The sequence below is a fragment of the Gloeophyllum trabeum genome, assembly GCF_000344685.1.
Source record: "Gloeophyllum trabeum ATCC 11539 unplaced genomic scaffold GLOTRscaffold_00014, whole genome shotgun sequence".
Classification (NCBI taxonomy): domain Eukaryota; kingdom Fungi; phylum Basidiomycota; class Agaricomycetes; order Gloeophyllales; family Gloeophyllaceae; genus Gloeophyllum; species Gloeophyllum trabeum.
The window spans coordinates 342,856-365,595 of record NW_006920423.1 but is presented as its reverse complement, the minus strand read 5'-3'; the positions used below and the strand labels follow the sequence as shown (position 1 = coordinate 365,595).

Here is a 22,740-nt window from a genome sequence, read left to right as displayed (position 1 = left end):
CTGCAAAAAGGTGTCACATGCGGTCACAGTGGGATCTCGCCGCGAGCGATGTCACGCTTTTGTCACGATATGGGCCCGGGAGATGTGCAAAGTTGCCTCTCTATCTCGACACGCTCGTTATTTACTCTATCGGGCTGGTGTATTGTACTGTAGACAGCATATTAATGATACCCCAAGCCATTCCGCTGCAGTCCGTTGTGAGCATCATGAGAGATCTAGTGGACACTGTTTCTTTCCCATGGCCTACAGGACCCGTTTTCTCTCCCTCTCTTCAACCACAGCAGATATTCCCATTCTGACTTGGCAGAGGGTCTATTCTAGTGTATATATACCTGCCTGAGCTTACCCAACATTTTTTGGTTGAGTGTGGAATGAGATATAAGGGGGTGAGGGGGTTCTGCAAAATTTGCAGAACCCCCTCAATGATAGTAATGTTACAGCCGTTTGCAGATCGATAGACCATCAATTCAGAAAACCACGTATAGTCGGAGTGGGTCGGAGTGGGTGCCAGGGACGTCGGAAGAAGGTAGAGAAGTCCAGATGGTCTGATTTCTGTCTCTCGGGGACTTGAAATTACTTGTCCGACGTGGTCCGACTGTAAATGATTTTTTCCAGCCGTTTGCAGATCGATAGACCACCAATTCAGAAAATCGCGTATAGTCGGAGTGGGTCGGAGTGGGTGCCAGGGACGTCGGAGGAAGGTGGGGAAGTCCAGATGGTCTGATTTCCCTCTCTCGGGGACTCATAATTACTTGTCCGACGTGGTCCGACTGTAAATGATTTTTGAAAAGGGGGCCCATCAATCTGCAAACGGCTGTCAAGAAGTGCGCCCATCGATCTGCAAATGGCTGTAGGAAATGGGTTGTCGGGCCATGTCTACAGCATTCGTCACCTTGTTTCCGCGTTCGAGTCCAAAGCATATGTCAACGCTGAGGTCCTGTCTGCCAGTAGGCTGTTACAGGGGGGGGGGTCCTCAGCATGACAATGTCAATATTGCACGCGCCGTCTGAATCGGGTACAAGTTGGACGTCGTGGATCACAGAGGAACGACCCTTGTGGCCATCAATATCTCGAGGCAGGCGAAGTTCAGGAGCCCCGCCGCTACATAATGCTGGAGCGTTGACCCACGGCGGCTGTGTATATATCTGCAAGGTCACTTTGCAGACCGCCCGCTTTGCTCTCAACCTCTTCCTCGGGTGTACTCGCGTGGTCGACGTCGCCTCATCGCAGGACAAGGTAGCAGGTCTCCAGGTGAGTGTCTGTCTCCGTAGTTCGTCCAACTTCGTACCAAACTCTGACAGGGCGCTTGCATATGTTTAGCCATTCGAGTCAATTGATTCAAGTTGCCCTGTTACTGATACATAGGAAGATCAACTTAAAAATAACTAGCGGCGAATTCGAACAGTGCTGCTACCGTCGCATCGGGTACTACTGCTTAAAGGCGTATGCCAGAGATCCAGCCCGTGACGACATGTGTCCTGATATACTTGGTAGGATCGAGACCCTCAGGCTACGAAGTACCAGTGCGTCCTAACTAGAATCCAAAGATGTACTAGGGTGTCTTAGCCTGAGAAGTCTATAAATCCACGTCTCGCCCGATTAAAGGAGCACCTGTGGTCACTGCTGCTGACACGGTTCCGTGCCCTGTGGGGCGGGATCCCAGCATCATTGCGCTATATTCGTTATCTGTTCGTCTTTGCGCCTTGTACTACTCTAGGCTAACGCCCCATCCGTCACAGATGCACAGGATGTCCGGCTATTTCGTTTGCTCTATGGAACTCTGCTACGACCCTGGCTTATTCCGTGTCGAAAGTCCTTCCTTCGGCCTCCTGATTCCTTACTGATGGTCTCGAGAGGAGGTAGGCCGAGCTGACACAGTTGCAGATCTTTATGATTCAGGAATCCTAACGAGCGGTCTGCCATGGTGGTATTTCTGGAGTGGCATACAGGGAGCGCCGGCGTTGATGCCAACAGCTGCTATGGTTGCTTTCTGTTCGTCCCTCACCCGGCATCGTGCTAGCTTGCCGTCCGATGCCATACCAGGGAGCAGACCAGAAAAGATAGACGCCCTGCGGAATATAGAAGCAACCTCGTGTGTCATAGTCGATATTCTTGCTCCCCCTCCCAGTTGTCTCTCAGGCAAGGATGTTTGGTAAAGGCAAGACAGCCCCTGCCGTGTTGGCCATGGCCGGGATCATCGTCTCACTCTTATTCGATACGATGACGAAGGCGGCTGTGCCGGGGAGTACAACTGCTGTATGCGACACGTACATGTGGGTGCGTACAGAACCACATAAATTCGAAGGAGAGAAGCCCACGGAGTCCGTGATGTTTCTGTAGACATTCAACTCCCTGGGCCAGAGTCCTTGTCTAGTTGCCGCGAATCTGATAAGTGCATGTGGTAACGAAGGTTAGCCCCTCATATTTGTGTATAATAAAATTGCTGATATCTGACACGCGAATTCACAGCCTCTCTTGTGCCTGGTATCTGTCAGTATGAAGCCAATACTGTTGATGCACCAGCTTCGGTCAAGCCTTGCTTATGCACTATCGTGATTTATAACCTCTTGAGTGCCTGCGCCGCCTGCCAGAACTGTACTGTGCCGACACAGTGAGCGTCTAGACAATAACGCTGACGATGGCTAATATGTTATGTAGATTGAGCGACTGGTCGACATTCCTGGCGAACTGCTCAATTGCTGACATTTCCTTGAAAGGGTGCGGACTTTTGTGTGATTTCCGGCCGTTGCACTTATCCAACAACAGGTATCCCCAACCGATACCGCCTGGTACTAGCGTTCCAGCCTGGGCATATTTACAACCTAATGTGCGTGGCTGGAAACGAAGTACGGCGTCGTGACCTCACCCTTGAGCACAGGACGGCTATTGGGATGCGGCTGGCGCTGCAAATGATAACGGTATATGTCAAATGGTAGACATTCCACAGTCCAATCTGACATCATATGGGGAAAGGCGCTCCGGAATCCACGCCTTCAGCAAGCTTCACGACGGTGTCGGCCAGCGTGAGGGCGTCCTTTTCCACGACCATGACATCGCCCACAACCACATCGGCCATGTCCACCTCCAGTGCCCCTACCAGTACTCCCACCGATCCAAGCGGTACGAACAAAGGAGCCATTGCAGGGAGCGTCGTTGGCGCCTTGGTGGGTGTAGCGGCGATAGCTGGATCCATAATATATATCGTCTGGCGCAGAAAAAGGTCCCAGCGAGACCTCACCGATGCCGCGGCGGTCCGGGCATTAAATTCCTCCATCACAATTCAGAGGGTCTACGTGAGTCTCACCTTGCAGACATGTCATAGGCTATATTGACATCACTGAGCTATAGGACCCTGCTGACCCCAGCACTTATCCGCCACCTATGGACCAACTTCAGGTGGCACACTCCCGCCCTTCTAGTGCAGTCCGGATGATCGTTGATCGTGTCTCCCACCCTGGTCTTCCAGAGCTGTAAGCAATTGCCTGCCGTCCCCGAGGGCCAAACCCCCGTTTCGTTAAAAGAACTCTGATGATTTCTTATTTTATTATGCGATGATTGGATTGGATTGTATGTTTCGATGTTCCCATGATAAAGCATTGCTATCATGTTGCGTAAGCAGTATTCCTGAGATCTCGTCGAGAGGGCATGCCCAAAGCGTGTATCGAGCTTAGGGCAGCTTGACGCCACAAACCAGTCCCTGGTAAATGAGAGAAGGTCTTATATGGTAAGTCTGCTGCGAATACCAATTGATAAGAATAGAACGACGACGTCGATCAATTCCTACAACCTTGTGGGCTCCAGTGGGCTTCTGCAGATCATCAATGCTTTGGGCCATGCCTACACCGGTCGTCGTTCGCGATATATAGTGAACCACAAGGCAGCCGTGACACGCTTGGGATCCTTGTAGCAGATGCTTTCCGGGTGCTAGCCAAAGTGGAGTCTTAAGGCTGGTGCAGGTAGGCCTCAGCACAATATTGCATGTGCCGGCGGGTACATGTACATCGTCGATCACAACAAAGAGGAACATCGTTTTGCCAAGATATCTGAATCATTTCAATCCAGTCCAGGCTTGGCGGCGGCGAAGAACAGGAACGCCCACCGACGGCTGTGCTTGTACGTATCTGCAAGGCTGTGTTCCGCCACTTTGTAGACCACCCGCGTTGCGCTCAACCTCTTCCTCGACGTATGCTGGCGGCGTCGACGTCGCCTCACCGCAGGACAGGTCCTACACGATGCACCGACCCCTCCCGTTTTCGATTCTATTTGGCATTTCTATTGGGCTGGCTACGGCCTTCAGTGTGAATTACGGGGACCCATCGCAATGCGATGATTTCAAGGTTTCCTGGAGTGGTACGTATCGCTCTCCAGAACAACTAAAGGAGATCCGCTATTTACCGCTCAAATTCAGGAGGAAACGCTCCTTTCTCTCTTGTCCTTGTACCAGTACATCCAATAACGCCATTCTCCCTATCTTCATTTTGACGTGCTCTCTAGTTATACGGGACACCCCGCAATGTTTCCATTCCCGCTTCTGCATACGACGGCTCGTCCGGATCCTTTTCCACGCAGATTCCATTCGCCGAAAATTCGCAAATGCAAGCTGTGATGTACGACTCGAGCGGCGTGCTCTCGGGCTCCCTGACTCAAGTAAAGCTAGTTGGCGGGAACACAAACGGGCAGAGCTGCAACGTTACAGACCCGCACCCGTATTTCACGTACGCCTGGCCGGATGGACAGAGCCCGGTACAGTGCCAGTAAGTTTATAGGACTTACATCTCCTGTCCTTTACCCTAATCGCTTATAGACCGTTCGAATTTTTCGCTTACGACAATGCAACGCTCCCTATCACGCTCACTGTAAGTCACTGCACAATTGTCCAACTCTATTTATCCTATTAATTTTTCGTAGATCCTGCCAGCCGGGCAAGACCCGCAGGTCGTCCAGTCCAACACCACCCAGCAGCGATTCGACTGGATTGCCGAGATCGCGGCAGGAACGTCCGTTGTATTCATGATGACCGACGCGCAGGGCCACCAGGGCGGCGCCTCGGGCCTGCAGGTCATCCAGCCCTCCTCCAATTACACCTGCCTCATATACCCCACCACTTCTTCCTCTTCCACCAACCCCACCTCAACCTCTCCGTCTAACAAATCTGGCCAAAACAACGGCGACGAGGAGCACACGATATCCGTCGGCACCATCGCGGGCATCGCCGTCGGCGGCGCGGTCGTCGCGCTCCTCGCAGCCGGTGCTGCCTTCTGCCTCTGGCGCCGCTGCCGCCCACGTCGCTCGCGCGTCGCCGTGCTCGACCTCAAGGAGCGCCCGATGGTGGACATGGACTTCCACAGGCCAAGTCGCGAGGACTACCACGTTGTCTCGCCCTTCACCGCGCTCCCGCTCTCCGACGCGGCCTATCTGGCCGGGCGGCCGAGCCATTCGCAGCAGAGCACCAGCGAGTGGTCGTCCGGCAAGAGCGCAGGCTACCCCCCGAGTCATACCCCGCTCAGATCGTCTAACGCTTCGCTGTTCTCCCCTGCACCTGGCGGCGCGTCGTCGTCGACGCGCGTGGTGGTGCACCAGGACTACGCGGACGCAGATCCGGCTGAGGTAGTCGAGCTCCCGCCAGCGTATCGCGAGGACCGTGAGCCGATTCCTGGGCTGCCCGCGCCGAATCCGCCACCAGTGGGCTCTGGGTCTTCACGTTCAGGTAAAAGGCGATGACCAAGTGACAGAGGCCGAACCATTACGCTCCTTACTACTCGTTCTTGGATAGTACGACAGGCATCCCCATTACTATATCTAACGGGACACTTTGCTCTATCTTGATTAACCCTCATGTCTGCAGACATCGGCGTCTACTATCATGACCACTACTGTACCAGTATCGGACTCCCACCAGGGGTTTAATTACAGCTATATGTCCATATTATTCTTCTCAGCTTCGTAACGCGGTTTGAACAGGCGCCTTGAAATGCACGCTGTCAGAAGTCTAGGTATGCGACGTTGACGGCAAGAGATAAGAATACAAGGAATGGTAAAGCAGGCCCCTGTAGATACATTTTAACGCTGATCCAATGGCGGGACTTGCGAAGACGTAATCAAAGAAGCAGCAGGTGGAAAATACGCTAGGGGTTATCTGCTCGACGCGGCGCTTGTCCACCTACTTTTCCCCGCGGTTTGACCCAGATGGTGTCGGTGAGTTAACATCGTCCGCATACGGCAGCCCGGGAACCGAAGACAGCGGCCTTCTGTCTTCACGATACTGTGGCGGAAGCTCCACATAATCCTCCTCTTCCGGAGATAGCACGTCCTCCGCATCCTGGTGCACCAGTACACGCGAGGGCGGATACTCAGAATAGGTATTGTTACTCGTACTATACCGGCTGGAGGACGTGACCTTCCTAGCGCGGGACGACGACGTCGGCGAGAGGTACCGCTGGCCTTCTTCGTCATGCGTGTACGACGTCCTGCCCGACGGTGTCGGGGGCGATACAGGGGACGCAGGAGACTCTTCCCGGCTTCTGCTTCCACCCGGCGCATCAAGGAGGAAGGGGGTAGGTTCGTATGCGCCCGGAGTGAGCTGGCTCATCCGCGGGAAGGGGTCTGGCTCGTGCCCGGCAAGGTCAATATCGATCGGTCTCGGAGAAGAACTGTCGCGCCTCCTGCGGAGGAAGAACCAAGCCACGAGGATCATAGAGGCGACTGCGACTATGCACCCGATGATGATTCCCGCAATCGCGCCGGGCGCCAGGCCGGAGTTGCCTGAGGCGTCGGAGGGCGCCCATGTCTGCGTGGGCGGGACTAGAGCGGAGGAAGTGGTGGCGACGGTCAGGCAGGAGGAGTCGGACGAGTATCCGACGGTCGAGACGTTCGAGGCGCCCCCTTGACGGCCCTCGGAGTCCGTCACTACGAAGATGACGTTCGTTCCCGCAGTAATGTTGGTAGTCCAATTGTACAAGGTAGGGCCGACAGGTGGATGGAGCAGCATGGGATTCTTCGCTGGGATTATTGCCTTGGGGAACAGGAGTCAGACTGCACCACTCGCAAGAACGCGCGCTTACCATAATCTGCACTGGTTGCACGGCATTGCTGTAATTACTGAACGTATACGGCCTATGATTGGATTCGCGTGGGTAGGAATTGTGGAGATAACGCGCTAGAGTACTTACTGGCATTGGACAAGAGGGGTATTCAGCTCATAAAAGAAATCAACGCCCGGGTCAGAGGTGTTGCACCTGTTCCCTCCAATATTCGGCCCTACGGTGAGAAGATCGGACGTCCCTCCGGACGGTACGCCCGTAGCGTCCAGCATGGACAGCACCATCTGCTGCCCTCGAGGGAAAGGTATCTGGACCTGGTACGCGCCTCGCCCATTACTGAACACGGACGCCGGTACAGAAATGTTCCGTGGCGTCCCGTAGACCTGAGGTATCAATCTTAGCTGCGAGCTTCAGGACAACGTAGAAGGGAGCGCACAGGCGTCAGGTACAGATCGAAGGGTGGCGTGCCCCCTACAGAAGTAAGCACGAATGAACAAGGGCAATCCGCTGGAGCATCTGAGCCTACGAGTCCCACCTGTCCATGAAACGTTCATGTCATCGCACTCCGTCGGCGCACTGAACGATAGGCTGAACGTCTGAGCCACGGCCAACCTCGTGCAGGACGCGCCGACAAGCACCGAGAGGATCCCATTTCTCAGGCTATTCACCACACTCGGGGACATATGTATGTGGATACGTGGCGGTCAAAGATGGAGAGGGAGAGGAGGCCAGTGTCGGGCGGCACAACGATTAGATCGCAGAAGGGACTCGAGCGAGCAAGGTCGGGCTGGCTGCGCAGCTGTGCAGGCCAGCAAGCTTACATAGAGTTTCATGAAACGCCGGGAAGGGAAGCGCACATATATACATAGCACCCGTCGCCGAATATATCACTGTGCATGGCGTCCGCGCTGTAGTGGCAAACATGCGGCGACGGGCGCTCCAAACACGGATGCTGAAGGGAGTACTCCAGGCCCCCTGAAAATACCCATAGTGGTCTGATACCGGTTTTGGTAAAAATCACCCTCAAATGGGTGCCAGGTCTGATACAGTTTTGGTAAAGGACCTGCCGGTGGGATCTATCTTGGATACCAATTTTTGGGTAAAAACAGCCATCCAGAGCAAAGGTCAGATACTATTTGGGTAACAATTATGGCCACAACAGTGCCACAACTTGCCACAATGATCAGGTGGGAGATTCTTGGATTCTGTATCCACCAGTGCACCTTGGAGAGGCTCATAAAGCCCATACATAACTAACTCTGGTATTGCCACAGGTGCGGGAACCTTTTTTGTGAATGAATAAATATCCTCAAGCCCTCAGGTTGGATAAAAATGTTTCGGTAAAAATCACATCTAAGACAAGAGGTTGGATACTTTTCAGGTAAAATACATCCCAATATGGTAATTTTGGTTTCGGTAAAAATGGGGAGAAAGTTGGTATCTGGTATCAAACCTCTATAGGTATTTTCAGGGGGCCTAGTACTCCGGGATGAAGTTGGGATCACATGATCAGAAGGCGTCGCACTTGACAGCTGGACGGTGAGGCATGGGAGAAGAGCTCGGAGTTCCCTGAGAAATTATTGATAACAGAGACGTGCCTCGGGACGACCATCCTTGAAAGTGGGGCTGTAGGTCATATACCTCATTGCCACTGCGCCGGAGGTTTTGTCTCGTCAATGATGCCAGGGTATGTTCGGAAGAGTAACACTTAATCTTGACAGGATCAGCGCAGTCAGGAGCTTGTGGGAACGAGATTTCGTCAACTCTGTAAAAAAGAACATATGCTGCAATGCTCTGATGATATCGGGCTGAGTAGTATCGTGGATTAGACGGGTCTTGCCTCTAGCAGAACCTAACCACGTCTGACCGGAGCGAAGGGAATGGAAGTCGTGAGTCAGACCCCCACCTGTGAGGCGAATATACACTCACCAGCAAATGATAGTGCCCCTTGAGCAGGATTCAATTACCGCTCCATGACGTACTTCGATCCTAGGCCGAACAAAAGATGACAAACAAGGGACTTGGACACCGGAGAACACCAAACGATGACATATCGAAGTCAAAAAGATGCATTATGGAACACCTACTTACACACCCAGATCAAAGCTGTAGTGCGATAGATGAACATAAGTAGATGATCATGTGGGGAACCATGATTGCATGTACGCCCAGTGACAATGACAACGCCAGCAAGTGCAGCGCATCAAATAATGTGAGCGATGAATATACATCTAGCATTCTGAAAATTTCTCGGCTGGCATGGGGACTTGCAGCGAGCCAGTGTTGAATGCAACAGCATAGTAAGTGCGAGTCGCGGGTCACGTCAAGGTGAAGTCCGGCTGATAGCACTTAGCAGTATTAAGAATGATAGCCACGTTCAAGTATGTTTTACTTCGTTCAACCTCAAAAGACCAGAGGCGAAGGAGTGTTCGCAGCAAAGAAGAGATGAAACAATGTTTCAAGCAATGGTCATGGCTGTTATATATATTTCCGAAAACGCCTGCCCTAAACGTTATCACGTGACATTGATTGCCATGCCACAGCGGCTGTGACAGTGCAGTAACAGCACGATCGCGATGAGGTTCGAGCCTTCAGTCCAGCGGAATCTCTCAGTTTTCTATTCTCTTGAGCGCAGGAATGCGCGTCTCTCACTGTCCTCGTATAAGTGGAACAGTAAGTAAGACGAGAACTGTAGCGTATGATTTATTAAATATCAAAGGAATGGTGGCATCGATTACGCACGCTCTTGAACGCATTATCTTGTTTGCATTTTATAGGTAAGTACATGGATATCGGCTATAGAGGACAATATGCCAATTTCACGAAAGCCAGCACCCTTGATATCCGTTCTCTGCGCAATACGGATCACGCACCTACATGTACTCGTATCGTACTTGCCATTGGTTCGAATGGCTTCACGGCTCTTCACGGCGATCCCGGGTTTTAGTTAGCGGAGATCAAGTTTGAAGGGGATCTTCCCTTTCCATCAAGGCATTGCTGTGCGACACTCACCATATTGTACAAGGACGACGGCTACTGACGTCTCACTCATCTTGGAAGAATGTCTGCCATTACCTCAATACTCGTTGCAGTCGGTGTCCTGGCAGTGACTCTGCTAATTACCCATGCACGAGAAGCTTCGAGGCTGAAAGACCTACCAGGCCCGCCGCCTCCAAGTAAAATTACAGGCCACGCTCTTGATCTCCATATGTCACCCGTGGGGACACGTTACAACGTGTGGGCCAAACAGTACGGGCACACGTACAAACTGTATGGAGCATTCTCGGTGAGGAAACGTCCTACTGGCCGAGTTTTAGCGTCGGACTTGATGCGGGACGCCAGGAGCGCTGGCTCATAATGGGCGATCCTAAGGGAATATCCCATGTGTTGTCTGCAAAGGCCTTGAACTACGTTCGCCCCCATGTCGATCGCGTCGTCTTGGGACTCTGGGTAGATCTATCGAATTTGGTCTCCACGAACTTCACTTATTTTCAGCTAGTTCGGGCAGGGACTATTCACTGCAGAAGGCTGGTGTTGCGCGTCTTGATAGGTATAAATAACTTACAAAAAGTCAGGCGATGAACATCAGAGGATGAGGAAGATATTGAGCCCGGCATTCACGTAGGAGAACTCAAATCGTCGAAGTATCCCTCTTTAACTTCCCACTAGCTATCAGTCCGTCAAAAACGTGTCGCACATATTTTATCTGCTCACAGATCGAGTGCGTAGTACGCCCCATGCCAGATTCTTTCCTCTCCTGACTTATGTCTCAAGCTCACTCAACGATGGGACGAAATACTGGGCGACAAAGACTCCGGAATCTTCGACATCGCCCCCAGTCTACACACCCTTACGTGAGTCTTATTCAAGTTTTTTGACAAGTGCTCACGGCGCTGAAATGTTACTCTGCGCCCCAGCTTAGACGCAATCAGCATGTCCATGTTCATGCACGACATTGACGCCACCAACAACACAATACCAGATCTTCTGCAAAAGTTCACCAACGCACCCCAGGAAAACATGCTCGCGCTGTTTATGGGTACCATCGTGTCTGCGTTCCCGCGCCTCCTGACCCTCCCTTCGCCGATGAAGACGTGGGCGGGGAACCTGCGCAGCGAGCTCCGGAGTATTGCTGAAGGGGTGTGGCGGGGCGCGACGAGCGACGCGGCGGGCCTTGATGCGAAGTTGTTGAGGTTGTTGAGTAAGTGGACCGGGGCCCCGTTCTTTCCATGTGGGATCGAAGTTTTGATGTGGCTGCAGATGAACGGGGAGAGGCTATGAGTAAGGAGGTGGTCGTGGCTAACGTACGTTCCTGGGATACGCATGAATGTCGACTAACTATAGCTTTGGCGACAGATTATTGGAGTCCTCTTCGCCGGCTCAGAATCCTCGGCGAACGTCATATCAGTGAGCACCACTTCCTCAGTCTGCAGCCCATGCATCCAACTCCTATTTTCAGGAAATCCTATACGAAATGGCACTTCACGAAGACGTGCAAACACTTCTCCGCGAAGGAAATCCATCACTTCGAACATACCTCGAACCATCCCCCTTCATTCGACGACCTGATGAACCCATCTGCGCTCCCCTACCTAGATGCCGTCGTCCGCGAAGGTCTGCGCTGCAAAGCGGTGCTCATGGACATCTCTCGTGTGGTGAGTTCGTCCTGCATGACCTCTATGCTTTATTCCACCTACCTTGCGTGCAGGCAGTAGAGGATGATGTCATCCCTCTCCAGTTCCCCGTACGCGGGACGGGCGCTACGTTCGTCGGAGTAAAAGCTGGGCAAACGGTGATGATACCGGTACGCGATGGCGTCAACTGCGACGAGGAGATATGGGGCGGCGACGCCACAGAGTTTCGGCCGGAGCGGTGGATGGATGGCAGCCTTCCGTCTGCTGTGGCTTCGATACAAGCTCAGGGCCATACATCACGGGTGAGTGGAAAGAGAGTTTGAGGAATTGGTGCGGTGAGAGGGCCTGATGCTGTGAGTTTCAGGCCTAAAGTGTGCCTTGGCCGGACGTTTGGTAAGAATCATCCACGTCTTCCCCTCGTACGATGTGTCTGAAATACTATGTGTTGCAGCTATCGCCGAAATCAAGGCCAGTCCCTTCCATATGCGCTGCACTCGCGTATTTTTTTGATCATATACCGGCCCGAGCAGGCCGTCCTGGTAGCTACGGTGCGGCATTTCGCGTTCGCAGAAGCAGGGGTCGCGCTGGACTTCTACCATCTCGGTGGAAACACTGTCAAGCCGAAGGTACGCGGTCGCGAGGACGAGGGCGTCCAGTTACCTCTGCATGTCAAGAGACTATGAATACTCGTCTCACCTATGAATACTCGTCTCACGTCTGTGTGTATGTATATTTACCCTTCCATTACTGCTCTATGTACTGAACGTCTCCCGGTTGACTAGATGGTGCGTTACTATTGGCTAGTGATCACTGATTGATGGTGTTCCGGCGCTGTCAGACCAATCTATCCCGCGAGGTCGTGTCTTCTGTTGCAGGAACGTTTGTTGGACCGATGCTAGATCCTTCAGGAACCACAGAAACAGCCCCCGGAGAGTGACTTCGTCTCCGGATTATGGAGAGAAAAGCTGTCGAACACTGGTATGCTAACGTGCAAGAAGCATCTCCTTGCGTATCTTTTGAAGACAATACATGTTGCCTGTACTCTCCTGTGTTCTCATCGGTGCCGTAAATGTCAGGCAGGGTAATTGCAACCCAAATGAACGACCACGTAAGTTCTATTATAACGCCAGCTCAGTATCATGGTATCTTCTATGATGTTTTAAGTTTCGACATTTGAGCTGATCCGATCTGTACAGCGGCGACATCGGGGCAAGTCACCTTGTTCTCTTTGGGATCTGTGGGTCCCGGCCCGTCCATTCCTGGAACTTCTGCACCTAGCCCTTTGGCTACGAGTGGTTCATGAGGCGTGAGTCCATGTGAACTACCAGCGCTCATCAATGCTTCTCCGTCCAAGACGAGGAGTCTCCCAACTACTACTATGGTTTCGCGATGAATCGCCTCCGAGACTCTCGACCGTCTCCCTTCGATGTTCCCTACCCTTTGCGTTTGACTGAGCAGGCTCTAGATATCGACCGTATTCCTTCTACCGTCGATTCGCGGGCATCGAATCTGCGGCGGGCGCGATATTCGAGGTTATCGGCATTCGCCAATAGCGCAAGATGTCCTGGGCGTTGATCGTAGTTTTATTCGCCATCATCAAACTTCCATTCTGTGCAGGAGTGAACGTAACCTTCACCCCGCCCACGCAATGCGACCACCTCAATGTTTCGTGGACCGGTGAGTACTCGTATATGCCTTAATTCTACGTGAAGACTCCTCAAGATCCATCATTTCAGGTGGTCAACCGCCTTTCGAGTTCAACTTTATATCTGTAAGTGATTTCAGGCCGTCAGGGGTCAATATCGACTTTTTAACACCTGCCCTGTAGGTCTATGGAAGACAGTTAGTCCAGTCCGTCGACTCCTCGGCATTTAGCGATGGCAAGGGTTTCTTTCAGATGCGAATCCCTTTCCCTTCGGGCACGCAGATGTTGTTCGTCATGAAGGATGCGACTGGATATCCAGCTGGCACAACTTCCAGTCTTGTCAGTGTTGGTCCGAACGTTGGCGGCACAAAGTGCAACACAACTATAATACCACCGGACTTCACGTTCGCCACCGATGATGGTGTCCAGCAATGCCAGTGAGTAGAGCCTCTATGTCTAGCTTCATGTATCCGTGTTGACTTTCATTAAAGATCCTTCCAATTTTATGACTACAATGGTGGTACAACTCAGCCCGTGACAATCATGGTCAGTAACTCGATAATTATTACCGTGGAAATTTATGAAACCGATGTCCCTAGGGTATCATCCCCGGTGACCAGGTCTTCACCCTTGCACCACCAAAGGGATCGACATCCTTCAATTGGACAGAGAATATGCCGAGTTTCTCCACTGTACTCTTCACAATGGTCGACTCCGCTGGTCATCGCGGCGGCGTAACCCAGCTTCTGACGGTCGAACAGACCGGCAACTCCGGCTGTCTGAACAAATCCTTTCCTGCTCCTAATCCTACACCACCTGCGCAAGTGAGCAATGTGCTACCCCCTGGAGCGTCTCAGGCATCCTCTTCATCCGGCAAGGACAAAGGTCTTTCTGCCGCACAATTCGCCGGTATCCCCATCGCATGCGTTGTGGGAGGCATCGCCATTTTCGCCGTTATAATCACCGCCGTCAGACAAAGACGCGCGAAGCTTCAAAGGCGTCGTGACGCCGCTGCTTTGGATATGGGGGAAGGCTCAGCAGCGCCGGAGAACATTATCACACCCTTCCCGCCGCACATGTTCGAGCATTCGTGCGCAGCTTCCGGTCCTATCTCGATGCACGCTGGCGGCGCTCTTGGGAGCACGACAAATCTATCCGTTCACAGTGGTATCGGGGCTATCTTTCCGTCTTACCATCCGCTTTCGTATGGTAACACGGCGGGGCAGGAAGCCCTCGACCCGTATGAGCCCCCTGATTATCACTCGGTTATTGCTAGCCCTGACACATCGACCACCGGGGCCGGTAACAGCTCTTCGAGCCGTGCTGGATTGCGTATTTATACGGTGACGAACCATAGTGACAGCTCACCGGATGCCGTAGACGAGAAGGCTACGTTACCCCACATCAATCAAAGCGACGCCCAGTGAATAGTGCCAGGTAGCAATTCGTATGTGTCGGTCGTATTCGAGAGCAGTTTTTGTCTCGCCATCGTTTCGGTGTAATTTATCTATTCCGCAATCTCTAGGCGCGATAGTATATATATCTTCACTTCGCGAAATTCGACCTTCATTTTTAGCGATATGGTTGTATTTATTAGCTATAGGATCAAGGATCGCGTTAGTAGTATCCGTCACGACGAAACGCAAGGGTGATGATACAAGGGCATTAGTCCTCAAAACCATCCTGTAGTAAGCTGCTTTCGTTATCTTCTTGGAGAGCTACCTTGCTCCTCGCCTCCTCCACGTACCCGACCATCAAATCGACGACCTTCCTCAGATTCATACTGTACTTCGCCGAGACCGGAACGACGTCCAGGGTCCTTCCCTCTCCATCCTCAAGGCGCATCTCGGTCTTCACAAAGTCCTCAAGCCTGGCTAGCTTACGTCTCGCCTCTTCCACATCCTCGCCCCCATCGGCGCCCAGCAGGTCCGCCTTGTTGGCGATGATCATGCGTGCCTTGCCGCTCATTCCCTCGCGGTACTTCTCCAGCTCGTCCCGCAGGACACGCAACTCCTCCCACGGGGCGTCGCAGGAGAGATCGACGACGTAGACAAGCGCGTGCGAGCGCTCGATCGAACGAAGGAAGGAGTGGCCAAGGCCCTTATTCTCCGAGGCGTGCTCGATGAGCCCCGGGTTGTCCGTAATGGTGAAACGGAACTTCTCGCCGATGGTCGAATCGTACGACGGTCGGTCGCTGTCGGGCACCTGTTCCTGGTGAGATGCGTCCGAGGCTGAGTTTTCGCCTTCCCCGTCGACGTATCCCCGGACGTCCATTCCCTCTCTAAGCCTACCCTGCTCCAGAGCCGTCTCGTCGTAGACCTTACCCTCCTCGCCGCCCACCCAGCCATTAGGCCCGATCCTGACAACTCCGACCACCCGGTTCAGCGTCGTAAACGCCCATCCCGCGACCTCGCTCTTCACGCGCCCGCCAGTCAACGCACGCACGAGCGTGCTCTTGCCTGCGTTCGGCATGCCCACCAGCGCAACGTCCGCGAGGATCTTCAGCTCGAGCTCGAGCGACACCCACTCGCCGTCCATCCCGCGGCTCGCCGTCTTCGGCGACCTGTTCGTCTTGCTCAGGAAGTGCGGGTTGCCAAGCCCGCCCGCGCCGCCCTCGGCGATGAGGTATCCCCAGTTCTTCGTACGCGGGAGGCCCAAGGGAGCGTCGGCGTCACGCTCCGTCTCGGGCGTCTCGACTGCCTTGTCGAGGTCAAGATGGATTAACCCTCTGCGGAGCCGGCGCATGCGGATCGCGCGCTCCTCCGCCGCGAGCATGCGGTCCGCCTCCTTAAACGTCTCGCGCTGCAGGTTGTCGTCCTCGAAGCCGGGGTAGTGCACCCACCTTCTTTCCCTGATCTTCTTCAGCCGCTCTTCAGGATCGAGGCCCTCCAGCCGCTCCTCGAAGCGCTCCCACGCGTCCTTGGCGCGCCGCGGGTCGTCGAAGGGGAGCTGCCGCACGACGGTGCCGAGCGGGACGCGGATGATGGTCGGCTCGGCGTCCTTGCCGTTGCGCCAGGTGCCCCCGCCGGTCCCGCCGGGCGCGCCTTTGACGATGCGCCGCACGGAGGAGAGGGTGGTGAGGTGCGGGGTGGGTAGGAGGTATACGGAGGAACCGGCGCCGCCGTTGCCGCCTGATGGTGGTCCCATGGGTTTCCACTTTTCGCGGTGGAAGGCTACGCAGCCGTCGCCGCCTCTACCTAATGAGATTGTCAGTACGATATAGAGCTAGTAGCGTGGCGCATAGATAGCCAATGCGAAAGGGGACATTATATGACCTCTGTATCAATCACCGCAGTGATAAAGACGTACAAGCTGAAAGCGCACTTGCCTGCAGACATGAACTGGAGGAAATCACACACCGGCTCTGACATGAACTATTCTTTGATCCATAAATGTCTCTCCCTGTACGAGTGTTCGATATCCTCCCCGAGAAGGATATGCAGAAATGCACGCACCCTCTGTCTCCTCTTTGCATCAGTCTTCCGCCTCCGACGCATGAACTCGGCCTGTCTCGCGTCGTAGTCGTCTTCGTCTTCCACGTCATATCTGCTGAGTGTAGAATGATTGTTACTGGAGGTAGACTCTCCATTCCCAGCGGTCGATGACCAAGATCGCGCGCGAGCCAAGCTCGACTGTATCCTCCAGCCGTGAACGTGTACACGGCAACATGGGCGGAACATTTTCCAAAACAGAGAAAGATATCCGGAGTTTTAGCTCATCCAAATAATAAAACAGGTCACGGCGTGCAAGGAAAACTTGGAAGGAGTCCAGTGAGTGTTTAACGTTGTAATGCCCAGACAGCTTCAGCAGCTGCCTTCTACAGTAGTTCTACCCCAAATTTATTAATAAATGATGTGATGCTAGGCTGCTCAGTTCCCTATGTTTTGATTGGCAACCACGTGACTTCCCCGTACACGTCCCTACACGTCTACCTCCAGTGTGCATCGCTTCCGAAAGTCCTCTTTATAGCTTCACTTCTGTCTTCCGCCTTATAGCAGCCTCAGTATGTTTGCGGAAGAGCTGAAGGCCTTCCGAAGGCTGGGCGTCCGAGGGGTACGAGACATTCTTAGTTGCCAGGTTTCAGGAATGATTCTGACGATGACCAGGTTCTGGTGCAACTCCTCAACTTCGCGTCCGTAATTGCGTCTGGTTTAATGATGTGGAAAGGCCTCGGACTCCTTACGAATACAGAAAGCCCGATTGTAGTTGTACTGAGGTGCGCACTCAACCGCACGGCACGCGTTTCACCACTAATTATTGCTGGTAATGTCGTAGCGGGTCCATGGAACCAGCGTTCTACCGCGGCGACCTTCTCTTCCTCACAAACCCTCCAAACGTGCCATACCAAACCGGCGACATCACCGTGTACAAAGTCCCTGGCAGTCCCATCCCCATCGTCCACCGCATCCTCGAAACGCGGGGGATAGTCCGCAACGCGCCGAAGAGCGCTATCGCCCAGGACGTCGCGGACGGGCAGAAGAGCGCGGTGCTGCGCGCTGTAGAGGGCCAAGAGGTCGAGCAGTTGCTGTTGACGAAGGGGGATAATAACCCGATCGACGACGTCGATCTGTATAATGGCTTGGATTGGCTGGAGCGAAGGCATGTCGTGGGTAAGGTCCGAGGGTGAGTGTTCCTGACGAACGAATATGAACGTCCCTGTGCTGATTATACTTGTGTGTCCATAGGTTCTTACCATACATTGGATACGTGACGATCGCCATGGTAAGTACCTCTATAACTCTCAGTTCAGAATGCTATTGACACATGAACTACTCCAGAATGACCACCCGAACCTGAAATACCTCCTACTAGGTGTCCTAGGGTTGTTCGCTCTCATACAGAGGGAGTAGTCTCTATCGTCTGATCTTGTACTGTAACTGCCTAATTATTGGAATTCTCGAAACTTTCTGGGGATGGAGACACCATTTTACCAGGTGAGTACACGCACAGGCCGAACCCTGTAAGTGTTCTCGCACGTTTCTTGACTTTGCTGAGGCGTCCGGGGATTCCTGTCAATTTTCGATCTCTCTGCTCGACATCAAAAGCGATGGTCTTCACCAGCGTGTGCTTTCTTTTTGAATTTATATGCCGCTTCTTTCACAAATAGGCGGCCCTCGTATCGTTGTACCTCGTCTCCTCTCCATCAATACCGATGTCAAGGTGTCAGCGAGTCCACGAGGCGTCCATCTCATTTGGCCGGCTTTCACTCGGTTCCCTTCCAGACGTCCCATGAGTAGTGCGATTACCAGGCTTCGAATTCGCTCTAACTCGGGTCTGCCATCGATATTCTGGCGATCTTCAGTGCCTTCCTATTGTACTAGGGACGAAAGGTCCGGCTGAGACGCTCAATGCTCCACTTTATGGCTTAAACAAAGCTAAATGATCATTTCTACGGGTTGGACAAATCGAGCAAATGAGAGCTGCCCAAGACGCCATGATTTCCCCCCAGACCCAGTCAAGTCGCTCTATGTTCCACATCACCGGCTCCCGGATCACCCAACATGACTCAGTTGCACTGCTGAGCAGCTAGCTCTTTGGGACATACGTCCGGATTGAAAACGATGTAGCCGTTCTAGACCTCGGTCAGCGACATGACGGCAGGAGAGTGAGCTTTCGAATATACATGTACTCACATCGTACAGGCAGGCGAACTCAATCACCACTTCGTGCGGCGTCGCAATATACCTTTCGCAATACTTTCAGTACTATCGACATGAATAAATACCCGAACCAGTCACTTACTCGCAGTCCACGTACGTCCCATTGACATGGGATCCGGCCAGATTGTATGTGACGTCGCGCACTGTTACCGTCTGGGCGCATCCACTGGCAGAGCAGGCAGCATGGGGTGCTGCTAGAGAGTGGCCCAGCAAGGAGACGAGGAGGGGAACAACGGCAAGGATTATAGACAACATGCTGACTGGGAGATCAGGTCGAGGGAGACGAGCGCAGACCCAAGCTCTTATATAGGCTGGGCCCGATGTTTAATATGTCTCTCATTATCAGTACTTCGGGTATGATGCGAATAATGGGAAACGCAAGGTGAGGCAAAGAAGAGACGCTCACTATAACAAGTGAATTAAGTCTGCAGAAGTTTAGGCCACTAGGGCCGTTTGAGAATTGGTGTTCGCCGTACTTTTGTCGCGCTAGCCATCTGCACCCAAACGGATTGCAAACCCAGACGCTCGGGTGCAAGACTGAACATCCACAAACATTTGCCATGCCGTTGTCCGAATATACATACAAGTAAGAGTCCGTCATCAAACACTGTGGGTCTTCTCTCTGTCATGTAGACGATAATGCGGCGCACGCACATCGTCGACTATAGGTCGCGCCGTACTCTGATTACTTACCACTACTCGGTGAAGGCTCTACCTTCCTGGACGCCCTTGACACCTATGGCATTGACGGTTCCCGAATAAGGTCGCTTATGGCCGCATCGGTGCCAGCGATGAATGGATGGTTAGAGCTGTGCAGCTTACTGGCATGACCAAGGGCCCGAGGCTGATAGAGCTTAATCAGTGGTACAAAGGCCGCCCTTCCAGAAACGATAGTGCTCACCTCCTCTTCCACAATGTTTCCCAACGCCCCATACACTGTACCTCTTATCGCTTTCTTGGCGACGCTACGACTGGTATCAGCTCAGACATGCGCTGTTTGCGCTGGGTCGTTTGTGGTGAACAGCACTACAACGTACACTCTCGTCGATTCCACGTCTGCTGGGGTAAACGCTACTTTCTGCGGGTCAGTGAAAAACTGTCATCAGACAGGGTTGTTCGCTTAGGAATTGATGGCGTGCTCCATGTGCAGATATAACGAGAATGCAATTACTGGTCCAGGTGTATTCGACGTGTCTTGCTTTTACGATGTGAGCGAAAGATCTGTCTTGGTGGGTCTGGGCAACTCTTAGCTGTGCAACTTGGACAGGACTCCGGGTACATCATCGAAGGCTCCGACGCGGTTTGCCCTTTGACGGCCTATACTGACCCGTGCTGAGGGAGTTGAGATAAAGGGAGCGACCTACCTTCGAGAAGTCGTTTGTCTAAGCGGATGAACTGACCAGCACTTTCGAGCCCATAGTACCGCCGTGGATACACAGATCATCGTAGTTCACATCTGTATCCGTGGTTTGTCGTAGTCTGGTCTGTACTTGAATTCTACGGTGACAACCTTGCTGGAAGGTCGTCTTCATTCCACTGTACTCGAGCATTCCGTGAGAGTAGATGTGCCGTTCGGTAGTCCTGGTGGCGGGCGCTGACTACGAACTCCATGTTCCGTTGTTGGCGGACGGGATCTAAAGCTAAACAGTGGGAGTTAGAGTGTTACATGGAGGTAAAGAGGACGGCTCAAAGAGTTCGCGTTCGGAATCATGATCTTATTAAAAGGTTGCGTGGGAACCCAACGCCACTCACCACTAGCAGGTTATCTGCCGTGATTGCCACACTCGCATCATCCAATTTGGATGCACGAAACAATACCGCGTTCGCCCGCAGCCGTCTGTATGAGGTCTTAGGCGCATACTAGGAGCTTGGAGCTCAGCAGCGAACGGGACAGAATGAGATGCAATGATGGCACTAGACGGACTCTGCATAGCCGGAGTACCCCACTGCTCTCCGAGAGGCCTAGGAGAAGAGAGCGGAAAGCGCACGCAACGCAGAGACCGGACGAACGAAAGACATTGTGCCAGGTACGCACCTTTCGTTAGTACCTGCCTTACCGCCATAGTCTTACGTTCTCCCGGCTCTTACGAAACACAGTAGTGCCGCTGAGACTGCATATGCCGTCTTCCGGGATGGACAGGACGCCGCATGTGCGAACGGCCTGCTCTAGGTAGCTCTCGATTGAATGTAAAGGCGAATCGGAACTCACCTTTAGATCACCGTCATCCCGCATCTTGTCGGGGATGGACCCGGAGGATGCGGCACCGCGCTGGCTATGTTTGTAGTCTGGAGGGGAAGCAATGCGCTAAGGGGTAAGGCGGCCCTGAGTTACTAGAATGCAAGTGCCTGAACTTACACGGGCTCATGTTTCGCGAGTAGCCTATAAAGTGGGTACGGAAGGACTAGAGAAGCCACCACGCCCGTATCGATTCCACAATAAATCCAATGAAGGTCAAAGCAGCTTCCATCACGACAATACTTGCGGTCGCCTCTTCGGCAGTTGCCCAGTGCGCTGTCTGTCCCACCGAGATCGTGGTGGGAAATACAGTCTACTATGACGTGGCATCCAGCGGTGGCCTAGGAGAACCACAATTCTGCTCGTGAGTCATTCTGTCGGTGTTCGGGCGAGGCATCGAGGTAATACTGACTTACTCACGCGACGGCGAATAGGTACAACTCCGACCCCAGTGGTGGTGTCAACCTGTCGCAGGTGTGCTGGTATGGGGTGCGTGGCTTCAGTTCAAATTTGCGTAATGTGCGACTATAACAGCGAGTTCTACGAGCAGGGAAGTGGTGGTCTGATCACCGGTAATAGCTGGTCAGAGTGCCCCTCCTCGACGTCCACCCAAAACTGCACGCACCAAAACTGAAGAGTCCTAATAACCGCGTTATCAGGGTTGTACCATAGCCGTTTGTATGCAACCTGGGATCATCGGATGATAAAGCATTACTGTGCTGAAATGAGATTCGATGCCACGGCTGGGATGAAGACCGCCGATGGATCGACAAAGTGGGTTGCGGCAGCTACCGTTGCCGAGCAGGACCAGGTCGACTTTAGGAAATCGAGCACAGCAATGCGGGCTTGCACTCGGGGTCCTGGCACCGCGTGATGGAAAGGAGTGACATCCACCTCTAAATATCGAGTTCCTCCTGTGCTAATGCTTGTTGACTTCTATGTGCTCTCTCAGTACACTTCTATTAGGTCTGAGAGTATGGAAAGAGCCTATACACATAGTCTGGTACAGTATATGTGTAATTAGCACCCTTCTCCTTTGTATGAATTGTGCAATACTATATATTACCAAGGTCTGCCTATGGTACAAGTGACAACTCTGCTTTGTTGTTTAAGATCTAGACAAACCATGTAGTCTGGTTCATAGCTCGTATACACTCATCATGGAATTGTAGGAGTGGTGGCATGTCAGGATTGAGGTGGCTCTCTAACAACCATCCCGACTTGGAAGGTACATCGGCGAAGTATCCCGTGCCTCAAAGACTCCAACAAGAATTCCGGTGGGGGAAAGTGCTATTCGAAGCAATGTGTTGCACTTTATAGTAGGTTTGATAGCTAAGAACAGTGGACTATATGTTGGTATCAGAAGCCGGCCGGTGAATTAAGTACATGTCCTAGGCTACTACTAAATCTGAGTGTGACCAGTCTCATCTCCTGGCAACTTGTATCATCAATGTAGAGATTGAAGCTTCAATATGGCTTGAATGAACAATGCTTTCTTCCGTGAGATCTACGGTCCTGTGGCGGG

General features: G+C 52.8%; 9 protein-coding genes across 9 annotated transcripts; 5 read left to right on the top strand and 4 right to left on the bottom strand.

The window, feature by feature from the left end:
• Positions 1-4,232: 4,232 nt before the first annotated feature.
• Positions 4,233-5,721, top strand: GLOTRDRAFT_107920 (uncharacterized protein; the record flags this gene model as incomplete). The annotated part of the gene is made up of 5 exons (XM_007871658.1): positions 4,233-4,350; positions 4,409-4,443; positions 4,495-4,754; positions 4,805-4,856; positions 4,909-5,721. The coding sequence occupies 5 exons, from the start codon at positions 4,233-4,235 to the stop codon at positions 5,719-5,721; spliced, it is 1,278 nt and encodes a 425-aa protein (XP_007869849.1).
• Positions 5,722-6,160: 439 nt separating this feature from the next.
• GLOTRDRAFT_96062 (uncharacterized protein) lies at positions 6,161-7,723 on the bottom strand (the record flags this gene model as incomplete). The annotated part of the gene is made up of 5 exons (XM_007871659.1): positions 6,161-7,012; positions 7,062-7,113; positions 7,170-7,423; positions 7,477-7,511; positions 7,576-7,723. 5 exons carry the CDS (start codon positions 7,721-7,723, stop codon positions 6,161-6,163), a joined length of 1,341 nt encoding a protein of 446 aa, XP_007869850.1.
• Positions 7,724-10,221: 2,498 nt separating this feature from the next.
• On the top strand, positions 10,222-10,569 carry GLOTRDRAFT_11930 (uncharacterized protein; the record flags this gene model as incomplete). Its single annotated transcript, XM_007871365.1, has 3 exons — positions 10,222-10,326; positions 10,383-10,490; positions 10,540-10,569. Coding segments are annotated over 3 exons (243 nt in total), but the record flags the coding sequence as incomplete, so codon positions are not given.
• Positions 10,570-10,958: 389 nt separating this feature from the next.
• On the top strand, positions 10,959-11,321 carry GLOTRDRAFT_48029 (uncharacterized protein; the record flags this gene model as incomplete). Its single annotated transcript, XM_007871380.1, has 1 exon — positions 10,959-11,321. A coding segment is annotated over one exon (363 nt), but the record flags the coding sequence as incomplete, so codon positions are not given.
• Positions 11,322-13,233: 1,912 nt separating this feature from the next.
• Positions 13,234-14,746, top strand: GLOTRDRAFT_132610 (uncharacterized protein; the record flags this gene model as incomplete). The annotated part of the gene is made up of 5 exons (XM_007871507.1): positions 13,234-13,351; positions 13,411-13,445; positions 13,503-13,756; positions 13,811-13,865; positions 13,919-14,746. The coding sequence occupies 5 exons, from the start codon at positions 13,234-13,236 to the stop codon at positions 14,744-14,746; spliced, it is 1,290 nt and encodes a 429-aa protein (XP_007869698.1).
• Positions 14,747-14,846: 100 nt separating this feature from the next.
• Positions 14,847-16,914, bottom strand: GLOTRDRAFT_65393 (GTP-binding protein Obg/CgtA). Its single transcript, XM_007871506.1, has 3 exons — positions 16,775-16,914; positions 16,675-16,721; positions 14,847-16,512 (listed from the first exon to the last, which is right to left on the bottom strand). The coding sequence occupies exons 1-3, from the start codon at positions 16,814-16,816 to the stop codon at positions 14,985-14,987; spliced, it is 1,617 nt and encodes a 538-aa protein (XP_007869697.1). The 5' UTR covers positions 16,817-16,914; the 3' UTR covers positions 14,847-14,984.
• Positions 16,915-17,284: 370 nt separating this feature from the next.
• Positions 17,285-18,222, top strand: GLOTRDRAFT_112311 (uncharacterized protein). Its single transcript, XM_007871505.1, has 5 exons — positions 17,285-17,372; positions 17,426-17,535; positions 17,595-17,942; positions 18,005-18,041; positions 18,098-18,222. Exons 1-5 carry the CDS (start codon positions 17,325-17,327, stop codon positions 18,167-18,169), a joined length of 615 nt encoding a protein of 204 aa, XP_007869696.1. The 5' UTR covers positions 17,285-17,324; the 3' UTR covers positions 18,170-18,222.
• Positions 18,223-18,825: 603 nt separating this feature from the next.
• GLOTRDRAFT_132607 (uncharacterized protein) lies at positions 18,826-19,234 on the bottom strand (the record flags this gene model as incomplete). The annotated part of the gene is made up of 3 exons (XM_007871504.1): positions 18,826-18,891; positions 18,953-19,004; positions 19,062-19,234. The coding sequence occupies 3 exons, from the start codon at positions 19,232-19,234 to the stop codon at positions 18,826-18,828; spliced, it is 291 nt and encodes a 96-aa protein (XP_007869695.1).
• A 1,112-nt stretch (positions 19,235-20,346) lies between these two features.
• Positions 20,347-20,621, bottom strand: GLOTRDRAFT_112310 (uncharacterized protein). Its single transcript, XM_007871503.1, has one exon. It carries the CDS (start codon positions 20,527-20,529, stop codon positions 20,362-20,364), a length of 168 nt encoding a protein of 55 aa, XP_007869694.1. The 5' UTR covers positions 20,530-20,621; the 3' UTR covers positions 20,347-20,361.
• Between the last annotated feature and the right edge of the window lie 2,119 nt (positions 20,622-22,740).

Bases quoted from the DNA above. Each gene is read 5' to 3' on its own strand.
- GLOTRDRAFT_112311 (XM_007871505.1), top strand. From the start codon at position 17,325: ATGTTTGCGGAAGAGCTGAAGGCCTTCCGAAGGCTGGGCGTCCGAGGG. The intron at 17,373-17,425 runs GTACGAGACATT...GACGATGACCAG, and splicing joins GAAGGCTGGGCGTCCGAGGG to GTTCTGGTGCAACTCCTCAA. The intron at 17,943-18,004 runs GTGAGTGTTCCT...GTGTGTCCATAG, and splicing joins GTCGTGGGTAAGGTCCGAGG to GTTCTTACCATACATTGGAT.
- GLOTRDRAFT_112310 (XM_007871503.1), bottom strand. From the start codon at position 20,529: ATGCTCGAGTACAGTGGAATGAAGACGACCTTCCAGCAAGGTTGTCAC.
- GLOTRDRAFT_65393 (XM_007871506.1), bottom strand. From the start codon at position 16,816: ATGCGTCGGAGGCGGAAGACTGATGCAAAGAGGAGACAGAGG. The intron at 16,722-16,774 runs GTGCGTGCATTT...ACACTCGTACAG, and splicing joins ATGCAAAGAGGAGACAGAGG to GGAGAGACATTTATGGATCA. The intron at 16,513-16,674 runs GTGATTTCCTCC...CTCATTAGGTAG, and splicing joins GTTCATGTCAGAGCCGGTGT to AGGCGGCGACGGCTGCGTAG.